This window comes from Entelurus aequoreus, linkage group LG26 (assembly GCF_033978785.1).
Source record: "Entelurus aequoreus isolate RoL-2023_Sb linkage group LG26, RoL_Eaeq_v1.1, whole genome shotgun sequence".
Classification (NCBI taxonomy): Eukaryota; Metazoa; Chordata; class Actinopteri; order Syngnathiformes; family Syngnathidae; genus Entelurus; species Entelurus aequoreus.
The window spans coordinates 30,760,643-30,779,385 of record NC_084756.1 but is presented as its reverse complement, the minus strand read 5'-3'; the positions used below and the strand labels follow the sequence as shown (position 1 = coordinate 30,779,385).

Here is an 18,743-nt window from a genome sequence, read left to right as displayed (position 1 = left end):
AGACTGTGGAAGACAAATTAGGATTACATTTAACAAATCAACTAGTGTCATAGTTTGAGCATAAAAAACAGTTTACGGCCTTCTAAATATGTTTTTTCCACGTAACTAGAGCCCTCTCAACATGAATTAATACCCATATAGTCACATTTACACTTGAAATTGGATCGGACCTGAAGCCATAGATATTGATCAGGACATCACGACATAAAAGACTAACCATGTTTAGAAAATATGCTTTAAAAAAAAAAAACGCTGCATAATTTGAAGTGCTACGTGGCAAGGGATGACTGTACAGTACAGTATATTGCTTGGATTTCAACGCGTGACCTTTTCATCAGGAGATTTCATCTCCTGAGGATTGAGGAAACCCTCATGAAACAGGCCTGTAGAGATGAAATAGTCTTGTGATTTTTTCCCACACATACATATTACGCTCTACCACGGTATCGAGCACTATTTTTATTGTATTTTTTTTGGATAATCTAATTAAGACATATATATATATATATATATATATATATATATATATATATATATATATATATATATATATATATATATATATATATATATATATATATATACAGTATATATATATACAGTATATACTGTATATATATATACACATATATATATATATATATATATATACAGTATATATATATATACAGTATATACTGTATATATACAGTATATATAGTAACCCCTAATTCCAACCCTTGATGCTGAGTGCCAAGCAGGGAGGTAATGGGTCCCATTTTTATAGTCTTTGTTGTGACTCGGCTGGGGTTTGAACTCACAACCTACCCATGTGACGGCGGTCACAATTGATAAATGATATTGATGACAGAAGATTTGGACCATTGCACAAAGTTTCCCAACAGCATACACTTTTGAACACTTCTTAACCTATTTTTTTTGTCAGCAATCTCCTTGGATAGGATCTCATGCTTGATGAATGTCAATAAGTTGACTCTTCTGAAACAGATTAAAATTGTTTTCCTGACCAAAAAGATTGTGTATTTAAAAATGTTTTTTTTTTACAAATTAGAATCTAGTCACTACATTTGTTAGGGGTTAAAAATGTGTCTTTTAGTACAGAAAGGACTTGTGGTGAAACAGACAAGGAACTAAAGCTTTTGTGGTCCTCCAGAAAGACCAGGTGTTTGTGATGGTTGAGACCCCCGCCTACTTCGAGGCCTATCGTCATGTTCTAGAGGGCCTGCAAGAACAAAATGAAAACGACATGCCCTTTCAGAGGTAGGAACAATTTACTTGGAACGTTCTGGTATTATTTCTCCTTATGCAATATAGTATTCATTGGTTGGATAACGACATCTTGTGTCATAGTGCTGGGTATTGGCAGGGACTTCACCATACGAAACGTATCATGATACTTAAGCCACGTTATGATACGATACTACGATTTATTACGGTACTCTGCATACTGTAGTTCGTTGAGAAATATAAAATACAACGTAAAATAGAAGTTGTATTTATGGTAGTACACGTGTATTATTTGCTCAAAACTTGGCAACAATATCTAAACTCGTGTGAGGGTGTATTTTGGAGTGAAATTTGTCAGCGAGCACACCAGTCGGAGTCTCCTCACTCATTTTTGCACTGACTGGTTTGATAAAAACAGACGGTCCTTAAAGCTCTGTAAAACAATGCTATTCGGTAACAGTAGAAGAGAAAGTCACACACAAATACAAATAGACAGAATAAAAATTGAAAGAGTAAGTAAAAGCAAATTTCTATGTGTAATGATTGATGATACAATGAACTGGAAGTCTCATGGAAAAAATATACAACAAGAAGTGGCAAAAAATACGTCAATAATGAATAAAGCTAAATATGTACTTGACCAAAAATCACTTCATATTCTCTACTGCTCGCTAGTGTTACCATATCTGTGTTATTGTGCAGAAATATGGGCAAATAACTATAAAAGTACACTAACCGTGTTACAAAAAAGATCAGTTAGAATAATACAGAATGTTGGATATAGAGAATGCTCAAACCAGCCCTTTGAGACACTTGAGATTTAGGGCTATATAAATAAACATTGATTGATTGATCATTGATTGAAACTGTTTGTTTATTTATTGAATTGAAAATATTGAATAAGCGGTAGAAAATGGATGGAAATTCCAAGATGTACTGAATTTACAAACAGCTAAAAGTATGCACGAAGCAAACTATAACCTGCTACCCAAGAACGTACAACTTCTTCTGAACAAAAGAGGAGAAATACAACCTCAGAGAAAAAATTTAACTTAAAACATTTGTATAATAATAATAATAATGGATTAGATTTATATACGCTTTTCTAGACACTCAAAGCGCTTCACAGAGAAGTGAGAACCCATCATTCATTCACTCCACATTCACACCTGGTGGTGGTAAGCTACATTTGTAGCCACAGTGTGTGTGTGACGATCGTTGGGACTTTAACTTTTACCTTTCAACAGGAAGGTGAACAAAAGTGTTAGCAATTGCTATGAACTGGAACAATGGTAGGATTAAATAAGCTCTACTTCTTACTACTCCTTTTCGAACATGCCAAAAAGAGAAACTGGAAATTGTATGCATGTTCGAAATAAACTCATACAATAACCACAATAATAACCATCACTGACGAATACAATGACCTGATCACTGACAGTATAAAAAACCCACAGCGTCTATAAGGTACCCATCCACGGTTAAGGTAAATGAGCATGTGGGGTCAAAATAAATTGGGAGATTAATCAGCGTTTATACAGGATCAATATGATAATTCTTTGTGATTAATCAATCGCAGGCATAAGCGCGTCAAGGAATATAATATATCAGATGACAGTAATAATTAATTGGACAAATTGGGTAAAAAGAAATCTAATATAATATATTATAAAATTGTAATATTGTATTTTATTATTATTATTATTATAAGTATTATACTGTAATAATTCAAATGATCATTTACAGTTTATTGCAATTGTACAGAAAAAGTGGATCAAGTTCACCCCTGGCTAAACTGGGGTCCTAGAAAGAATTTCAAAAATGCTAAACGTTGGATGATACAGAGCGAATGGCAAAGCGCAAACTTTTTTTTCAAACTTTTTTTTTCAAACTTTTTTATTAAGTGAATTATTATTATTATTTTTTCAAATCAAACTTTAACTTAATTAGATTTTTTCTTTTTTAAATAAAACTAAATCATGGGAAATAAATTGTTCAACTATCATACATTTAGAAACCTTATTGTCGCAAGTCCGAAATGTCATCATCATCATGACTGCTTCCTTGCCGCGAGGATCAAAGGATGGGGAGTACTGTTAGTAGAATGACAGTTTCAATAAATAGTGAGCGTTAAATTAGCTGCATTGAACGATTTAAATGTTTTTTGTTTTGCTGTTATCTTGCAAGTGACAATAAACATAATTTACATCGAGAATTTAATCCTCTAAACTGTTATTATTATCAATATGGCTCTGGTTCCTCAATATAGTCATCCTTTCTCTTACAGGTATATCGTGGAGTGTAACACAGACGTGCATCCACCGGCGTATTTGCAAGAAAACGACCTTTATAACCTAACATCTATCACTCTACGCGAGTTGCGATTGCCACCCTTTCACATCCTGAAGGAAGAAGCCTGGCCCAGGCAGACGGTGCTGGGCTTGAATGAGTCTCAGATGCAAGCCCTCCGACTTGCCCTCACTAAGGAGCTGGCCATCATACAAGGACCCCCTGGCACTGGTAACGACAAACTGACAAGCTATTGCTCGTACACATCAAAATTAAAGGTCCTTACCGGTCTCTTGATATTCGATTCTCAGGGTAAAAACGGTCAGCTCCCCCAAAAATGCTGTAAAAATATAATGCATTAATACCAGTATTTGTTTCCACTTTAAATGAATCAGTGTATTAAAACTATTTCGGTGTAAAACAGGGGTGTCAAACTAATTTTAGTTCGGGGGCCACATGGAGAAAAATCTACTCCCAAGTGGGCCGGACTGGTAAAATCACGGCACGGTAACTTAAAAATAAAGACAACTTCAGATTGTTTTTTTTGTTTAAAAATAGAACAAGCACATTCTGAAAATTTACAAATTATAATGTTGTTGGTTTTTTTTTACACTTACATGTTGCGGTTAATAGTCTATCTTTATTTGTCGTTATTTATATTTTCTGAATAAATTATGTGATAATGCTCATCAGTCAACTCATTGGTGTTATTTGTCAATCTATCAAGATAAAAAAAAAAATCTAAATCAAATTACTGGATATTATTTTTGTAGTTTGCTCATTGTCCTTGACTGGTGCACTAACATGTGGTTTATCTTTATTTTTTTTACATATGTAGCATCATCTACAAAGATACAAAGAATTGCTATTGCGACATCTAGTGGACACATTCATAACAGCAGTTTCTTTCATTCAGAAATTTCGGCTCATTTTTATACTTAGCAAACTCATCCCACGGGCCGGATAAAACCTGTCCTCGGGTCTTACGTTTGACACCCCTGTACTAGAGGATTGGATGAAGTTTGTTTTGAAAAGGAAAACCCTGTGAAAAAATAATAATTTTCCTTTCCCATATCTATATTTGTTTTTCAAGGAAAAACCCATGTTGGCCTAAAGATAGCGCATGCTCTTCTGGACAATCGAGAACATTGGAATAATTCGCAGATGCTGGTGGTGTGTTTTACCAACCACGCCTTGGACCAGTTCCTTGAGGGTAAGCAGTCATTTTAAACCAGTAGTTTTTGTTAAAGCCACTAGTGTCAAGTATGCTTATTAGCTTTTCTTTACCTTTTGCACAATAGGGATCCTTAAATTTCTTCCAAATGGCATCGTGCGTGTGGGCGGCCGCAGCAACAGCGAGCTTCTAAAGAGATTCAATATAAAAGAGTTGACCAGTGGGCCGTCGAGCAAAATGCCTTTGTACCTGCGCAATGCATTCAGAGATGTGAGCATGGGTCTTTGTGTGAATCCTCTGAAGCTTTTTAAATCACCATCTAATCACTCCGTTCGTGGGAACAGATCTACTTGGAGATGGATAAACTAAAGGAAACGATCCAATATCAAAACAGCAGACTCCAGTGCTCTCTGGAAGGTATCCTGGCTGACTCTATCCTTGAGAACATCATTTCCCAAAACCACTGGGACAGTCTGCACCAACACCTTGTGAGTATATTATTGAAACATATATGCTGTATATCCAACGTCGACATACCGTCGAATATTGACATGTATTTCTGTCAATACAGGGTTACCGGAAAGGGAATCTCAAGTCAAGTGTGATACTGGAGTGGTTGGGCTTGCACTCCACTGGCATCCTGCAGATGGAGACAGAGGACACAGATGGAGATGGATGTGAGTTAGAAAATGCCAGAACAGTACAAAGACAGAACCTACAGCAGGGGTGTCAAACTCATTTTAGCTCAGGGGCCGCATGGAGGAAAATCTATTCCCAAGTGGGCCGGAATGGTAAAATCATGGCATGATAACGTAAAAAGAAAGACAACTTTAGGTTGTTTTCTTCGTTTTACTCTGGCCAAAAATAGAACAAGCATATTCTGAAAACGTACAAATCACAAACAATCCTCTGGACCAAACACTTCAAATTTGTTGAAAATCCTGAAGAAACTGGTGCCGTTTCAAAAACACAATGAGCTTAGACTTCGTCTCAGTGCATCTACAAAGCCAGGTTTAAACTTTAAGTCACAGTCTTTCTGGGATTGAACAAAAACACATGTAAACTCTTCTAGGTATCAAATATCTCCTTGGTCATGTCCACGTATCAATCCAGAGCTAACTCAACACACCGTAAGAAACAGAGGTAAAAACAATTCAAAAAGGGTTAAGTTCACTTTTTTCGTGTTTGACAAAGACATTTTGGGGCAACGAGGGTGCCAAATGACGATGTGTTCGAAGCAGAAGACATGAAACGGCAGGTTTTAAGTTTCATTTGGGTCGGAGGCACAGTCCCCCTTTACTGTGTACTTCTTGCTTGGCCCCGGTATAAACCATTTTGCTTGCCTAACAGAATTGCTATTGTGACATCCAGTGGACACATTTAGAACAGCAGTTCCTTTCATTAAAAAAAAAAAAAGCAGCTCATTTTTATACTTAGCAAACTCATCACGCGGGCCGGATAAAACCTGTTTGCGGGCTTGATCCGACCCGAGGGCCGTACGTTTGACACCCCTGATCTACAATATATTGTTGCAATGCTGTCACAGCAGGGAATGGTGATATGTCACAAAATCTATATCGCGCTTATTCTTTCAAAAGTGGAGCGATAAGTGAGAAAGATTTTGCTAATGGTTTGTCCTCAAAAACCGTATGCTGTGGGAACACACATTAGTGTACTGTAAGAACGTCATTAAAAAGCAGCTGTGTGAATCCAGTCTTAGGTGCAGCAACAGGGGACGAAATGGTGCTGTGGCAGCAGGACCTCATCCATATCGTAGAGGAGGCCGAAATGATCCAGGCCGATCGCATCATTGACGACAACACTGACCTCAAACGCGGAAAAAACATGGCATACTCAGAGTGGCACTTCAGAAACATGCAGGAATCGATGTTGGCTATGAACCTGGAACAGGACAAAGGAGAGCCTGAGCAGCCTGAGGAAGAATGGATGGTAAGCTATTTATTTCTGTTACACAATAATGGGCACTCCAAAGCTGAACACATTCTGGTGTTTAAATTACAAATCATTCCAATTTCAAAACAAATTTTCCCAGAGGAAGTAATGTAAAGTGATATACATTCTACATTACATTTGGATGTCCGTGTCTGTGCATGCAACTTGTCGTTACAACAGTAGATGGCATCGTAACTCTGCTTCATTTGCAACTTGCCTGCCAGAGAATAAGAAACTGCAGCAGGAGGCATTAGTGTTGCCAACTTAGCGACATAAAACAAAAAAACACAAGAAGCAACACAAAAAAGTTCCTTGTATTTTTAAACAGGTTTTGTTTTTCATGTTTTTACTCAATCTTTCCAAGAGCGTCCATTGGAATTACATCTACATGTAATATTGGCTATTCATGCAAATTAGAGGACAACATCATCTACGTGTCACATGACATATACACTATATTGCCAAAGGTATTTGGCCACCCATCCAAATGATCAGAATCAGGTGTCCTAATCACTTGGCCCGGCCACAGGTGTATAAAATCAAGCACTTAGGCATGGAGACTGTTTCTACAAACATTTGTGAAAGAATGGGCCACTCTCAGGAGCTCAGTGATTTCCAGCGTGGAACTGTCATAGGATGCCATTTGTGCAACAAATCGTGAAATTCCCTCGCTCCGAAATATTCCAAAGTCAACTGTCGGCTTTATTATAAGAAAATGGAAGAGTTTGGGAACAACAGCAACCCAGCCATGAAGTGGTAGGCCACGTAAACTGACAGAGAGGGGTCAGCGGATGCTGAAGTGCATAGTGCAAAGAGGTCGCCGACTTTCTGCACAGTCAGTAGCTACAGAGCTCCAAACTTCATGTGACCTTCCAATTAGCCCACGTACAGTACGCAGAGAGCTTCATGGAATGGGTTTCCATGGCCGAGCGGCTGCATCTAAGCCATACATCACCAAGTCCAATGCAAAGCGTCGGATGCAGTGGTGTAAAGCACGTCGCCACTGGACTCTAGAGCAGTGGAGACGCCTTCTCTGGAGTGATGAATCACACTTTTCCATCTGGCAATCTGATGGACGAGTCTGGGTTTGGAGGTTGCCAGGAGAACGCTACATTTCACACTGCATTGTGCTGAGTGTGAAATTTGGTGGAGGAGGAATTATGGTGTGGGGTTGTTTTTCGGGAGTTGGGCTTGGCCCCTTAGTTCCAGTGAAAGCAACTTGGAATGCTCCAGGATACCAAAACATTTTGGACAATTCCATGCTCCCAACCTTGTGGGAACAGTTTGGAGTGGGCCCCTTCCTCTTCCAACATGACTGAGCACCAGTGCACAAAGCAAGGCGCATAAAGACACGGATGGCAGAGTCCGGTGCGGATGAACTTGACTGGCCTGCACAGAGTCCTGACCTGAACCCGATAGAACATCTTTGGGATGAATTAGAACGGAGACTGAGAGCCAGGCCTTCTCCACCAACATCAGTGTGTGACCTCACCAATGCGCTTTTGGAAGAATGGTGGAAAATTTCTATAAACACACTCCGCAACATTGTGGACAGCCTTCCCAGAAGAGTTGAAGCTGTAATAGCTTCAAAAGGTGGACCGACATCATATTGAACCCTATGGGTTAGGAATGGGATGGCACTTCAAGTTCATCTGTGAGTCAAGGCAGGTGGCCAAATACTTTTGGCAATATAGTGTAGCTTGCAGTCCTGTGGGAAACACTGAAATTAATCTGTTCCAGGGTCAAACTGACACCGTCGTAAAACCTTGTTTTTTAAAATTTGTGTAGGTGATCCAAATGTAAAAATAACAAACACAACAGCGAGTTGTTTGCAGAGTGATGCTCTCACCCGCTGTCACCCTACTTGACCATATTTGGAGTGATTGGCTTTGGGCGTCCCGTTGTCTCCGTAACCGAACTGAGGGTCTGAGTTGTTGTGTGTTTGTGTGTCCTCTGTCCTCTTTTCCACAGTATCAACGGCAACAGAAGCGTAAAATGATTAATAAAATGAAGAGAGAGCTTTCCAAGTCAGAAACTATGAGCGAAGAGGAGGAAAAGAACGTTCTGCACATTTGGGCCCTCAGTATGCAGGATCGATGGAGACTTTATCGGTCAGTTTGCATGTACAGTACACCCCCTTACCCACTGCATTAAGTACAGCTGCAACCTAATGAGACCCGATGGCAAGAGCTTAACAATTTCTTGATATTCAGTTTTGATGAACACATACGATGGGCCTGGGTCTGTTTTTGCCTCATCCCTCACTTAAAGTGAAAACTGTGTGAAGAATGCACTATCGACCTGATAAATTCGAATGAAAAAGAGATGATACAGTACAGTATTATCTGCTTGGTGGTTGTTTGAGCACATTGCAGCAGGTCCTGAATAGTTCCACGCCTTAACGCTTCAGTCACATGCAGGATTCTCACAGGAATGAGGCAAAAATACAACCTTACCTTCTGTACCTTTTGGCAGCATCTCAGCATTTAACCCCATCTCTTTAAAATTGTTGAACAAATGTTCCATCCTTTCATACAAGGCCATCGGAGGAAGTCTATTCCCAAGGTGTATGAATAAGTCCACAAATTGGTGGGAAAAATGATCCCAAAAGGGGCTTCTTACCTAATAGAGCCAAGACAGACAAATCTCTCAACCCGTTTTAGTCTCGTCATGTTTATGCATTCATTATCAGTTTGAAGGGGAACTTGTTTTTTCCTATCGCTCCCAATCATTATGAGAGACAAACTTGTGTAGTAACAGACCTGTTAATAACTACCGTATTTCCTTGAATTGGCGCCGGGAATATGGTATTCGCATGCCTAGAATTACAGCCGGGTCAAACTCGTTTCGCAAAATAATTAGCGCATGCTTGGCACTTCCGCCGGGTCAAATATGAGTCATTAAATGACTCCCGCCTCCTGATGGTAGGGGGCGCTAGTGATCCTTCTTGCGACTGCTGGTACTGCAGAAGACCTGTGCTGCAGAAGAAGACAACACGCAGCAAGAGTGCGCAGCCATTGTTTTTACCATGGAGGATTACATATCTAAAATAAAACAGTTTTCTAAACTGGACTTTCAATCGAAGCAGGAGGTAATACTTAAAAGGAAGATCTCAATCGAGACAGAGAGACTTTTAAAACTGAAGAAAGATAAGGAAGACTTCTATATCTATGCTTTTCTTCAAAAGGAGCTGGCATGGACTCATTTATACCTAAAGGTAAGACCATAATAACGTTTTTTTTTATTAAATGTGCTTTTCATGATAAGGTAAGCGCCGGAGTGAGAAGAGGTTTTAAAATAATTAGCGCATGCATGGCCATCTCGCAGGCTTCTGGTAAGCGCCGGAGTGACAAGAGGTTTTAAATTAATTAGCGCCTCTGCGGCTATTCAAGGAAATACGGTATGTAATAAATGCAATATTGAACATATTTTGGTCATCTTATGCATTACTGAAACGTCTTTCCTTAGCGCATTTATTTACGTTCCCATAGCAACGTATTTCCGACCTACGGCAACAAATGTGTGTTCCTACTTCCGGAAACAAAAGCAAGTCTGTTCTAAATCATGGCAGACTTGGTAGCTGGCAACGGATATAGCCATGTTTGGACAAATGAGGATTCACAACCTTATCTTTTTGAAGCTGAAAATACGGAGGATGAACTGCTGGTTATAGAGGCGAGCAAGAACAGAGGGTGAAACGGTGGAGCAGACGGAGTCCGAGAAAGTGAGGTAGGCGGGACGTGACGCTGCAAATTTGGAACTTGGAGCCAAGCTATCCCGAGATAAAGGGAGTGCTTACCCAAAATAAACCGGAGAAAAAACGTCCCCAGCCAGCTGGACCAAACGCACTACTGTCCATCGAGTGAGCGACTATGATATTAATCATGATACATGCAGCACGCCATGTTTATTACAACTACAGACACTGTCGAGCTGGTTTTGTACAAACAAAACATGAAATGTGGGCTAATACTTTACAGATACTGTAATATGATTGTTCATGTTTTTCAGTCAGAACAGATTGGTGTCCTATCGCATTGTGGTGTGCAATACAAACTGTTGATGCAGTAGCTAGCTTACCTCTTGTCGTAGCAATACCGTAGCATGCCGTCGCAATGCGATGTGTTACTACGCTAGAAAGAGAGTTCCTCAGTGTTTACTCTTATAATAACAACGTCGCTACAGCTTGGTTGTTATACAGGTTACGAAACATAAATGTAAATGTATTGTTGGCGGTTTTTGGATGCATTTTTAAAGTGATCCAGAGACAGAATGGATTGCTCCTATTTACTGCATTGCTAGCCACCTAGAACGAGACGATTATTACAAATTACAATGCAAAAAAACTACACAAAAACCAAACCTTTTGTCTTCTTGTCTCTCATTAGGATTGTAAACAATAGGCAAACCCCCCCCCCCCCCCCCCAAAAAAAAGTGCAGCTCCCCTTCAAATGAACAGGATAGTTTACATCTAAGATAAAAAACATGTCACCTCCAATAAATCTATAATTTGTATTGGTATTTAAAAAAAGAATACCTGGCTGAGTGTCAGTCAACACCCAGTGTTTTTAAAGGTGGATTTTCATTGCACAGCATTTGTATGGGTTCTGTAAGAGTCTCCTATTTTTTTCTCTCAATAATCCCAAAGCCCCTGGAGGGTTTGGATTGGGGGATATCATTGAAATAAAAAATGATAATAATACCCACTTTTACTAACTACAGGACATTGCATGACAAACTGCTAAATAACAGGTTTCTCCATATGTCTCCAGGCTGTGGGTGGTACGCTACAGAGCTGATATCCGTACCGGCACTGTACCGTTGGAAGATGAATACCAGCAGGCGGTGGACAGATACAACGAATTGAAACATGAGCAGACCCGCTTCATCCTGCAGCGTGCCAAGGTACATATATGGCCATGATGGAATGCTCAGGTATCTCCCTTAATAAGAAGGGAACATTGTGTGGAGGTTATTTTGTGTTTTTGTTACAAAAGCTTTTTTATAGGACTGAATGTTTTGCAATTGAATTTTGTGAACTGAATTTTTTTTTACATCAAATTATGCTGACAGTTTCATTGGGAAAAAAATTGTTAGCAAAATGCGTGTTTAACAATTCAGTCTTTTAAAATTCAGTGTAAAAAAAACAACTCAGTACGGAAAAAATCAGTGCAGAATGCAAGACGCACTTACGGTAAATTAGGACTGAAGCAGTCGATCCTGTCTCAGAACCAGCCAATGCCGTGTCAAGTTAAAGTCACATGACATGGGTCATACAGAGAGGCAGGTAAAGCAGCAGGCACTACACCCGCGCGGCCAAGATATGTAATTTGCGGTATGGGCTTGGATCCCTTTTTATGAACACTTTAAAAAGCTTGATGTGCATTTGTGAAAAAATCCTAATAGCTGATCACAAGATGGTACAACAACTCTCACAATAATGACCATACACAATGTGGGGTTTACAAAATCAACTATGAACAATAAAACATTGAATATTAAGAATGTATAAAAAATGCTGCTCTACTTCCCAGCTAGACCACCTGCTTGATTGACATATTTTATAATCGAGCAAGAACAGCAAAGATGCAACAAATACGGAGAAATAGAAACGCAAAGGGTAAAAAAAAAACATCCACATGTCCGTTAGCAAAACTATAACGGTGTGGAAATCATGCGCGTTGGATTTTCTCTAATATCGCTTACAACAAACTCAGCAGTTTGCACCTTTCCGCATTTCTACATTGTTTCTGTGGCTGTTGTGTTGTGCGATGCACTGTACTGCGGATTGGCTCAGGATTTATCAACAAACTCACCCATAACATCTCCTTCAGGTAATCGGCATGACCACGACAGGGGCGTCCAAGTTCCGCAAGGTTCTGCAGGAGGTGCGCCCGAGAGTGGTGATTGTGGAAGAGGCTGCAGAAGTTCTGGAGGCCCACATCATCACGACACTCAGTCAAGCATGCCAGCATCTCATCCTCATCGGAGACCACCAGCAGGTGAGGGGTCACACAGTCAAAAAATGAAAAAAATACAATTCTGCTTAGAGCTACAATTTAACCTGTGTATAGTTGTTATGACAAAACGCACGAAAGAAAGAAAGTACTGTGAGTATTAGCTGACCAAAACAAACAATGTATTTTCCAGACATGCATTTATTATATATTTTTTCAAATATTTTAATGGTTATTTGTATTTGTTTTCTGTAGCACACTACAGTTATTACCTTATTATTATTATATTTGTATTGTTATTATTACTATTATCATCATTATTAATAATACTTTTTGTAGTAGTATATCAATATACTTTTATTTAAACAATAACCAATTATTTATAAATGTATAAAGTAGAGATGTCCGATAATATCGGACTGCCGATATTATCAGCCGATAAATGCTTTAAAATGTGATATCGGAAATTATCGGTATCGGTTTCAAAAAGTAAAATGTATGACTTTTTAAAACGCCGCTGTGTACACGGACGTAGGGACAAGTACAGAGCGCCAATAAACCTTTAAGGCACTGCCTTTACGTGCCGGCCCAGTCACATAATATCTACGGCTTTTCACACACACAAGTGAATGCATGCATACTTGGTCAACAGCCATACAGGTCACACTGAGGGTGACCGTATAAACAACTTTAACACTGTTACAAATATGCGCCACACTGTGAACCCACACCAAACAAGAATGACAAAACACATTTCGGGACCGTAACACAACATAAACACAACAGAACAAATACCCAGAACCCCTTGCAGCACTAACTCTTCCGGGACGCTACAGTATACACCCCCCGCTACCCCCTCCCCGCCCAACCCCGCCCACCTCAACCTCCTCATGCTCTCTCAGGGAGAGCATGTCCCAAATTCCAAGCTGCTGTTTTGAGGCATGTTAAAAAAAAAAAAAAGCACTTTGTGACGTCAATAATAAATATGGCAGTGCCATGTTTTATTTTGGAAAACCTTGTTACATTGTTTAATGCATCCAGCGGGGCATCACAACAAAATTAGGCATAATAATGTGTTAATTCCACGACTGTATATATCGGTATCGGTTGATATCGGAATCTGTAATTAAGAGTTGGACAATTTCGGAATATCGGCAAAAAAGCCATTATCGGACATCTCTAGTATAAAGTGTATGTATATATCCATACATCCATCCATTTTCTACTGGAAAATGTAGTTGAGCTATGTAGTTTAGCTTCATGTAGCTTGCTACTGCCCATCACTGCCCGTCACGGGTTGAGCTTTGTTATCTTCCCTAGGAATTGAGACACTGTTGTACCGACACCAATATTTTTGTACCAAAATGTATATCGTTAATGTATTTCAATACTTTTTGATACTTTTATCCAAAAGCTGGATATACGCCATATACTTATACATCTTAGCACCTTCCCTGAAATACAGAAGGATTATTAAACAAAAAAAAGACTACTACACGCATACGAACAGGTCATGTCGTAGACAAAGTAAACCAGCATTGTAAGAAACGTGTGATTATTCTTTCCACAGCTGCGTCCCACTTCCACAGTATATGACCTGGAGAAGAACTACAAAATGGGGGTGTCCATGTTTGAGAGGCTGGTGGGGATGAGACTACCTTTTGTCCGACTCAACCAACAGGTTGGCATTTGATGCACTTTACATATGAGCTGGCATAGCCGTTAGCATGAATTCTTGTCTCCAACTCTTTTTGGCTTCATGTGTTGCATTTAGAGTTACGCAATATAGACGATATTCGATATAAATTATATACAAACCCCGTTTCCATATGAGTTGGGAAATTGTGTTAGATGTAAATATAAACGGAATACAATGATTTGCAAATCATTTTCAACCCATATTCAGTTGAATATGCTACAATTTGCAAATAATCATTAACTTTAGAATTTGATGCCAGCAACACGTAACAAATAAGTTGGGAAAGGTGGCAATAAATACTGATAAAGTTGAGGAATGCTCATCAAACACTTATTTGGAACATCCCACAGGTGAACAGGCAAATTGGGAACAGGTGGGTGCCATGATTGGGTATAAAAGTAAATTCCACAAAATGCTCAGTCATTCACAAATAAGGATGGGGCGAGGGTCACCACTTTGTCAACAAATGCGTGAGCAAATTGTCAAACAGTTTAAGAACAACATTTATCAACGAGCTATTGCAAAGAATTTAGGGATTTCACCATCTACGGTCCATAATATCATCAAAGGGTTCAGAGAATCTGGAGAAATCCCTGCACGTAAGCAGCTAAGCCCGTGACCTTCCATCCCTCAGGCTGTACTGCATCAACAAGCGACAACAGTGTGTAAAGGATATCACCACATGGTCTCAGGAACACTTCAGTAACCCACTGTCAGTAACTACAGTTGGTCGCTACATCTGTAAGTGCAAGTTAAAACTCTCCTATGCAAGGCGAAAACCGTTTATCAACAACACCCAGAAACGCCGTCGGCTTCGCTGGGCCTGAGCTCATCTAAGATGGACTGATACAAAGTGGAAGAGTGTTCTGTGGTCTGACGAGTCCACATTTCAAATTGTTTTTGGAAACTGTGGACGTCGTGTCCTTTGGACCAAAGAGGAAAAGAACCATCCGGATTGTTGTAAGCGCAAAGTTGAAAAGCCAGCATCTGTGATGGTATGGGGGTGTATTAGTACCCAAGACATGGGTAACTTACACATCTGTGAAGGCGCCATTAATGCTGAAAGGTACATACAGGCTTTGGAGCAACATATGTTGCCATCCAAGCAACGTTACCATGGACGCCCCTGCTTATTTCAGCAAGACAATGCCAAGCCACGTGTTACATCAACATGGCTTCATAGTAAAAGAGTGCGGGTACTAGACTGGCCTGCCTGTAGTCCAGACCTGTCTCCCATTGAAAATGTGTGGCGCATTATGAAGCCTAAAATAGCACGAGGGAGACCCCCGGACTGTTGAACAACTTAAGCTGTACATCAAGCAAGAATGGGAAAGAATTCCACCTGAGAAGCTTAAAAAATGTGTCTCCTCAGTTCCCAAACGTTTACTGAGTGTTGTTAAAAGGAAAGGCCATGTAACACAGTGGTGAACATGCCCTTTCCCAACTACTTTGGCACGTGTTGCAGCCATGAAATTCTAAGTTAATTATTATTTGTAAAAAAAAAAAAAAGTTTATGAGTTTGAACATCAAATATCTTGTCTTTGTTGTGCATTCAATTGAATATGGGTTGAAAAAGATTTGCAAATAATGACAATTTGACAGCGACAAGTGAACAAACGTGTCCTCAACGCATTGTAGCATTCTTGCTAGCGGCGGACGTCTCTCCACAGTGCAAATCCACATTTAAGTCAGTAATCCTCACCTCCATGGCGACAAATAAAGTACGTTTCTTACATGTTTCATCCCTGGAGGACAAGGAATAGCTAAACATGCTTCACTACACAACCTAGGTGGGAAACTAACAGCTAATCGCAAGCTGGAACCCTTGAACGTAAAGAAAAGTTGGTGGATCCATACAAATATCAACACTAACGATATAAAGTGTAATATCATTATTTGACTGATACTACAGTAGATAGATTGGTATTATTTATCAAACTTTATTTTCCACGTTTTTGTTCATTTAAATATTCTATTGATATTGTTGCACCTCCATCCTTTTTGTCTGATTATGATTGTGATCAAACATTTTATCATTCAGTGACCTTGAACATTTTAAGTATCAGCATTGATAAGACCAATCACTTGGTATTGTTTAATTTCTTTTTTTTACAATTCCTCAGTACTTATAGTATCAGGGCTAGAATGGCTCAGCGGGTTGAGCAGCCTTCCAGGAACTTGAGGGTTCCCAGTTCGACAAGACACTTCACCCACCTCGCTCCCAGTGCCACCCACACTGGTATAAACGAGCTTATCACCAAGCTTGAATGCATGGGTTTCTCATTGTAAAGCGCTACATAAATATAATTCATTCATTGCCTCGATACCCAAATTTGTAGTATCGCCCAAAACTAATGTAACGTATCCAAATAACAGAAAAACAAGTGTTTAACATTACAAAACCCAAAACTAGTGAAGTTGGCATGTTGTCTAATTTGTAAATAAAAACAGAATACAATGATTTGCAAATCCTTTTCAACTTATGTTCAATTGAATAGACTGCAAAGACAAGATATCTAATGTTCGAACTGAAAAAACAATTTTGTTTTGCAAATAATCATTAACTTAGAATTTAATGGCAGCAACACATTGTAAAAAAAGTTGGCACTGGGTCATTTTTACCACTGTGTTACACGGCATTTCCTTTTAACAACACTCAGTAAACGTTTGGGAACTGAGGAGACCAATTTTTGAAGCTTTTCAGGTGAAATTCTTTCCCATTCTTGCTTGATGTACAGCTTAAGTTGTTCAACAGTCCGGGGGTCTCCGTTGTGGTATTTTAGGCTTCATAATGTGCCACACATTTTCAATGGGAGACATGTCTGGACTACAGGCAGGCCAGTCTAGTACCCGCACTCTTTTACTATGAAGCCACGCTGTTGTAACACGAGCAGAATGTGGCTTGGCATTGTATTGTTGAAATAAGCAGGGGCGTCCATGAAAAAGACGTTGCTTATATGTTGCTCCAAAACCTGTATGTACCTTTCAGCATAATGGTGCCGTCACAGATGTGTAAGTTACCCATGCCTTGGGCACTAATACACCCCCATACCATCACAGATGCTGGCTTTTGAAGTTTGCGCCTAGAACAGTCCGGACGGTTATTTTTCTCTTTGTTCCGGAGGACATGACGTCCACAGTTTCCAAAAACAATTTCAAATGTGGACTCGTCAGACCCACAGAACACTTTGCATCAGTCCATCTTAGATGAGCTCGGGCCCAGCGAAGCCGGCAACGTTTCTGGGTGTTGTTGATAAATGGCTTTCGCTTTGCATAGTAGAGTTCTAACATGCACTTACAGATGTAGCAACAAACTGTAGTTACTGACAGTGGTTTTCTGAAGTGTTCCTGAGCCCATGTGGTGATATCCTTTACACACTGATGTCGCTTTATGATGCAGTACCGCCTGAGGTATCTAAAGGTCTGTAATATTATTGCTTACGTGCAGTCATTTTTCCAGATTCTCTGAACCTTTTGATGATATTACGGACCGTAGATGGTGAAATCCCTAAATTCTTTGCAATAGCTCGTTGATAAATGTTGTTCTTAAACTGTTTGACAATTTGCTCACGCATTTGTTCACAAAGTAGTACCCTCGCCCCATCCTTGTTTGTGAATGACTGAGCATTTCATGGGAGCTGCTTTTATACCCAATCATGGCACCCACCTGTTCCCAAATAGCCTGTCCACCTGTGGCATGTTCCAAATAAGTGTTTGATGAGCATTACTCAACTTTGTCAGTCTTTTTTGCCACTTGTGCCAGCTTATTTGAAACATGTTGCAGGCATCAAATTCAAAGTTTTCCAGTTCGAACGTAAAATATCTTGTCTTTGCAGTGTATTCAATTGAATATAGGTTGAAAAGGATTTGCGAATCATTGTATTTTGTTTTTATTTAGGATTTACACAGTGTGCCAACTTCACTGGTTTTGGGATTTGTATTTGAACAGAAGTGTAGATAGAACCATGGCACAAAAGAAAGTAACCGGATATTAACAGTAAATTAGAAAGTAGATTATTATTTTTGAGACATAATACAACTACAAATTACGCAATAAGTTACTGTATACGTCGGTGTCCAAGTGAGAAGCCTTTGTCAGCCGTCTTATTATCATTTACAAAACAAATTAAATACTGTGATATATTTCGTTATCGCAGGAGGCTGCAAAATAAAGTATATCGCAATATAGATTTGGGTCATATCGCCCATTCCTAATTGCATGCTTACCTATTACTCGTCTTCCAGTTGATACTTGTGAAATTTCCTTTATTTGCCTTAATTGAGGTGAAACTTAAAGTGGAGTCTGCGCAGGATAAATTACTGTTTTAACGGAAACCACAGTGGCCAAAGGAACAAACTATTTGTCTCAAAAATAGACAATAAAGAGGAACTGCACTTTTTTGGAATTTTGCCTATTGTTTACAATCATTATGAAAGACATTTT

General features: G+C 39.4%; 1 protein-coding gene across 4 annotated transcripts in view; it reads left to right on the top strand.

The window, feature by feature from the left end:
• The window catches only part of znfx1 (zinc finger, NFX1-type containing 1), a 32,806-nt gene that overhangs the window by 8,378 nt on the left and 5,685 nt on the right, over positions 1-18,743 (top strand). For all 4 annotated transcript variants that reach the window (XM_062038252.1, XM_062038254.1, XM_062038253.1 and 1 more), the window contains 11 exons: positions 1,154-1,260; positions 3,515-3,747; positions 4,610-4,729; positions 4,818-4,960; positions 5,035-5,178; positions 5,262-5,367; positions 6,405-6,640; positions 8,615-8,754; positions 11,416-11,548; positions 12,478-12,645; positions 14,171-14,281. In XM_062038252.1, the coding sequence (XP_061894236.1) occupies positions 1,154-1,260; positions 3,515-3,747; positions 4,610-4,729; positions 4,818-4,960; positions 5,035-5,178; positions 5,262-5,367; positions 6,405-6,640; positions 8,615-8,754; positions 11,416-11,548; positions 12,478-12,645; positions 14,171-14,281 (1,641 nt within the window). The remainder of the gene's footprint in view (positions 1-1,153; positions 1,261-3,514; positions 3,748-4,609; positions 4,730-4,817; positions 4,961-5,034; positions 5,179-5,261; positions 5,368-6,404; positions 6,641-8,614; positions 8,755-11,415; positions 11,549-12,477; positions 12,646-14,170; positions 14,282-18,743) is intronic.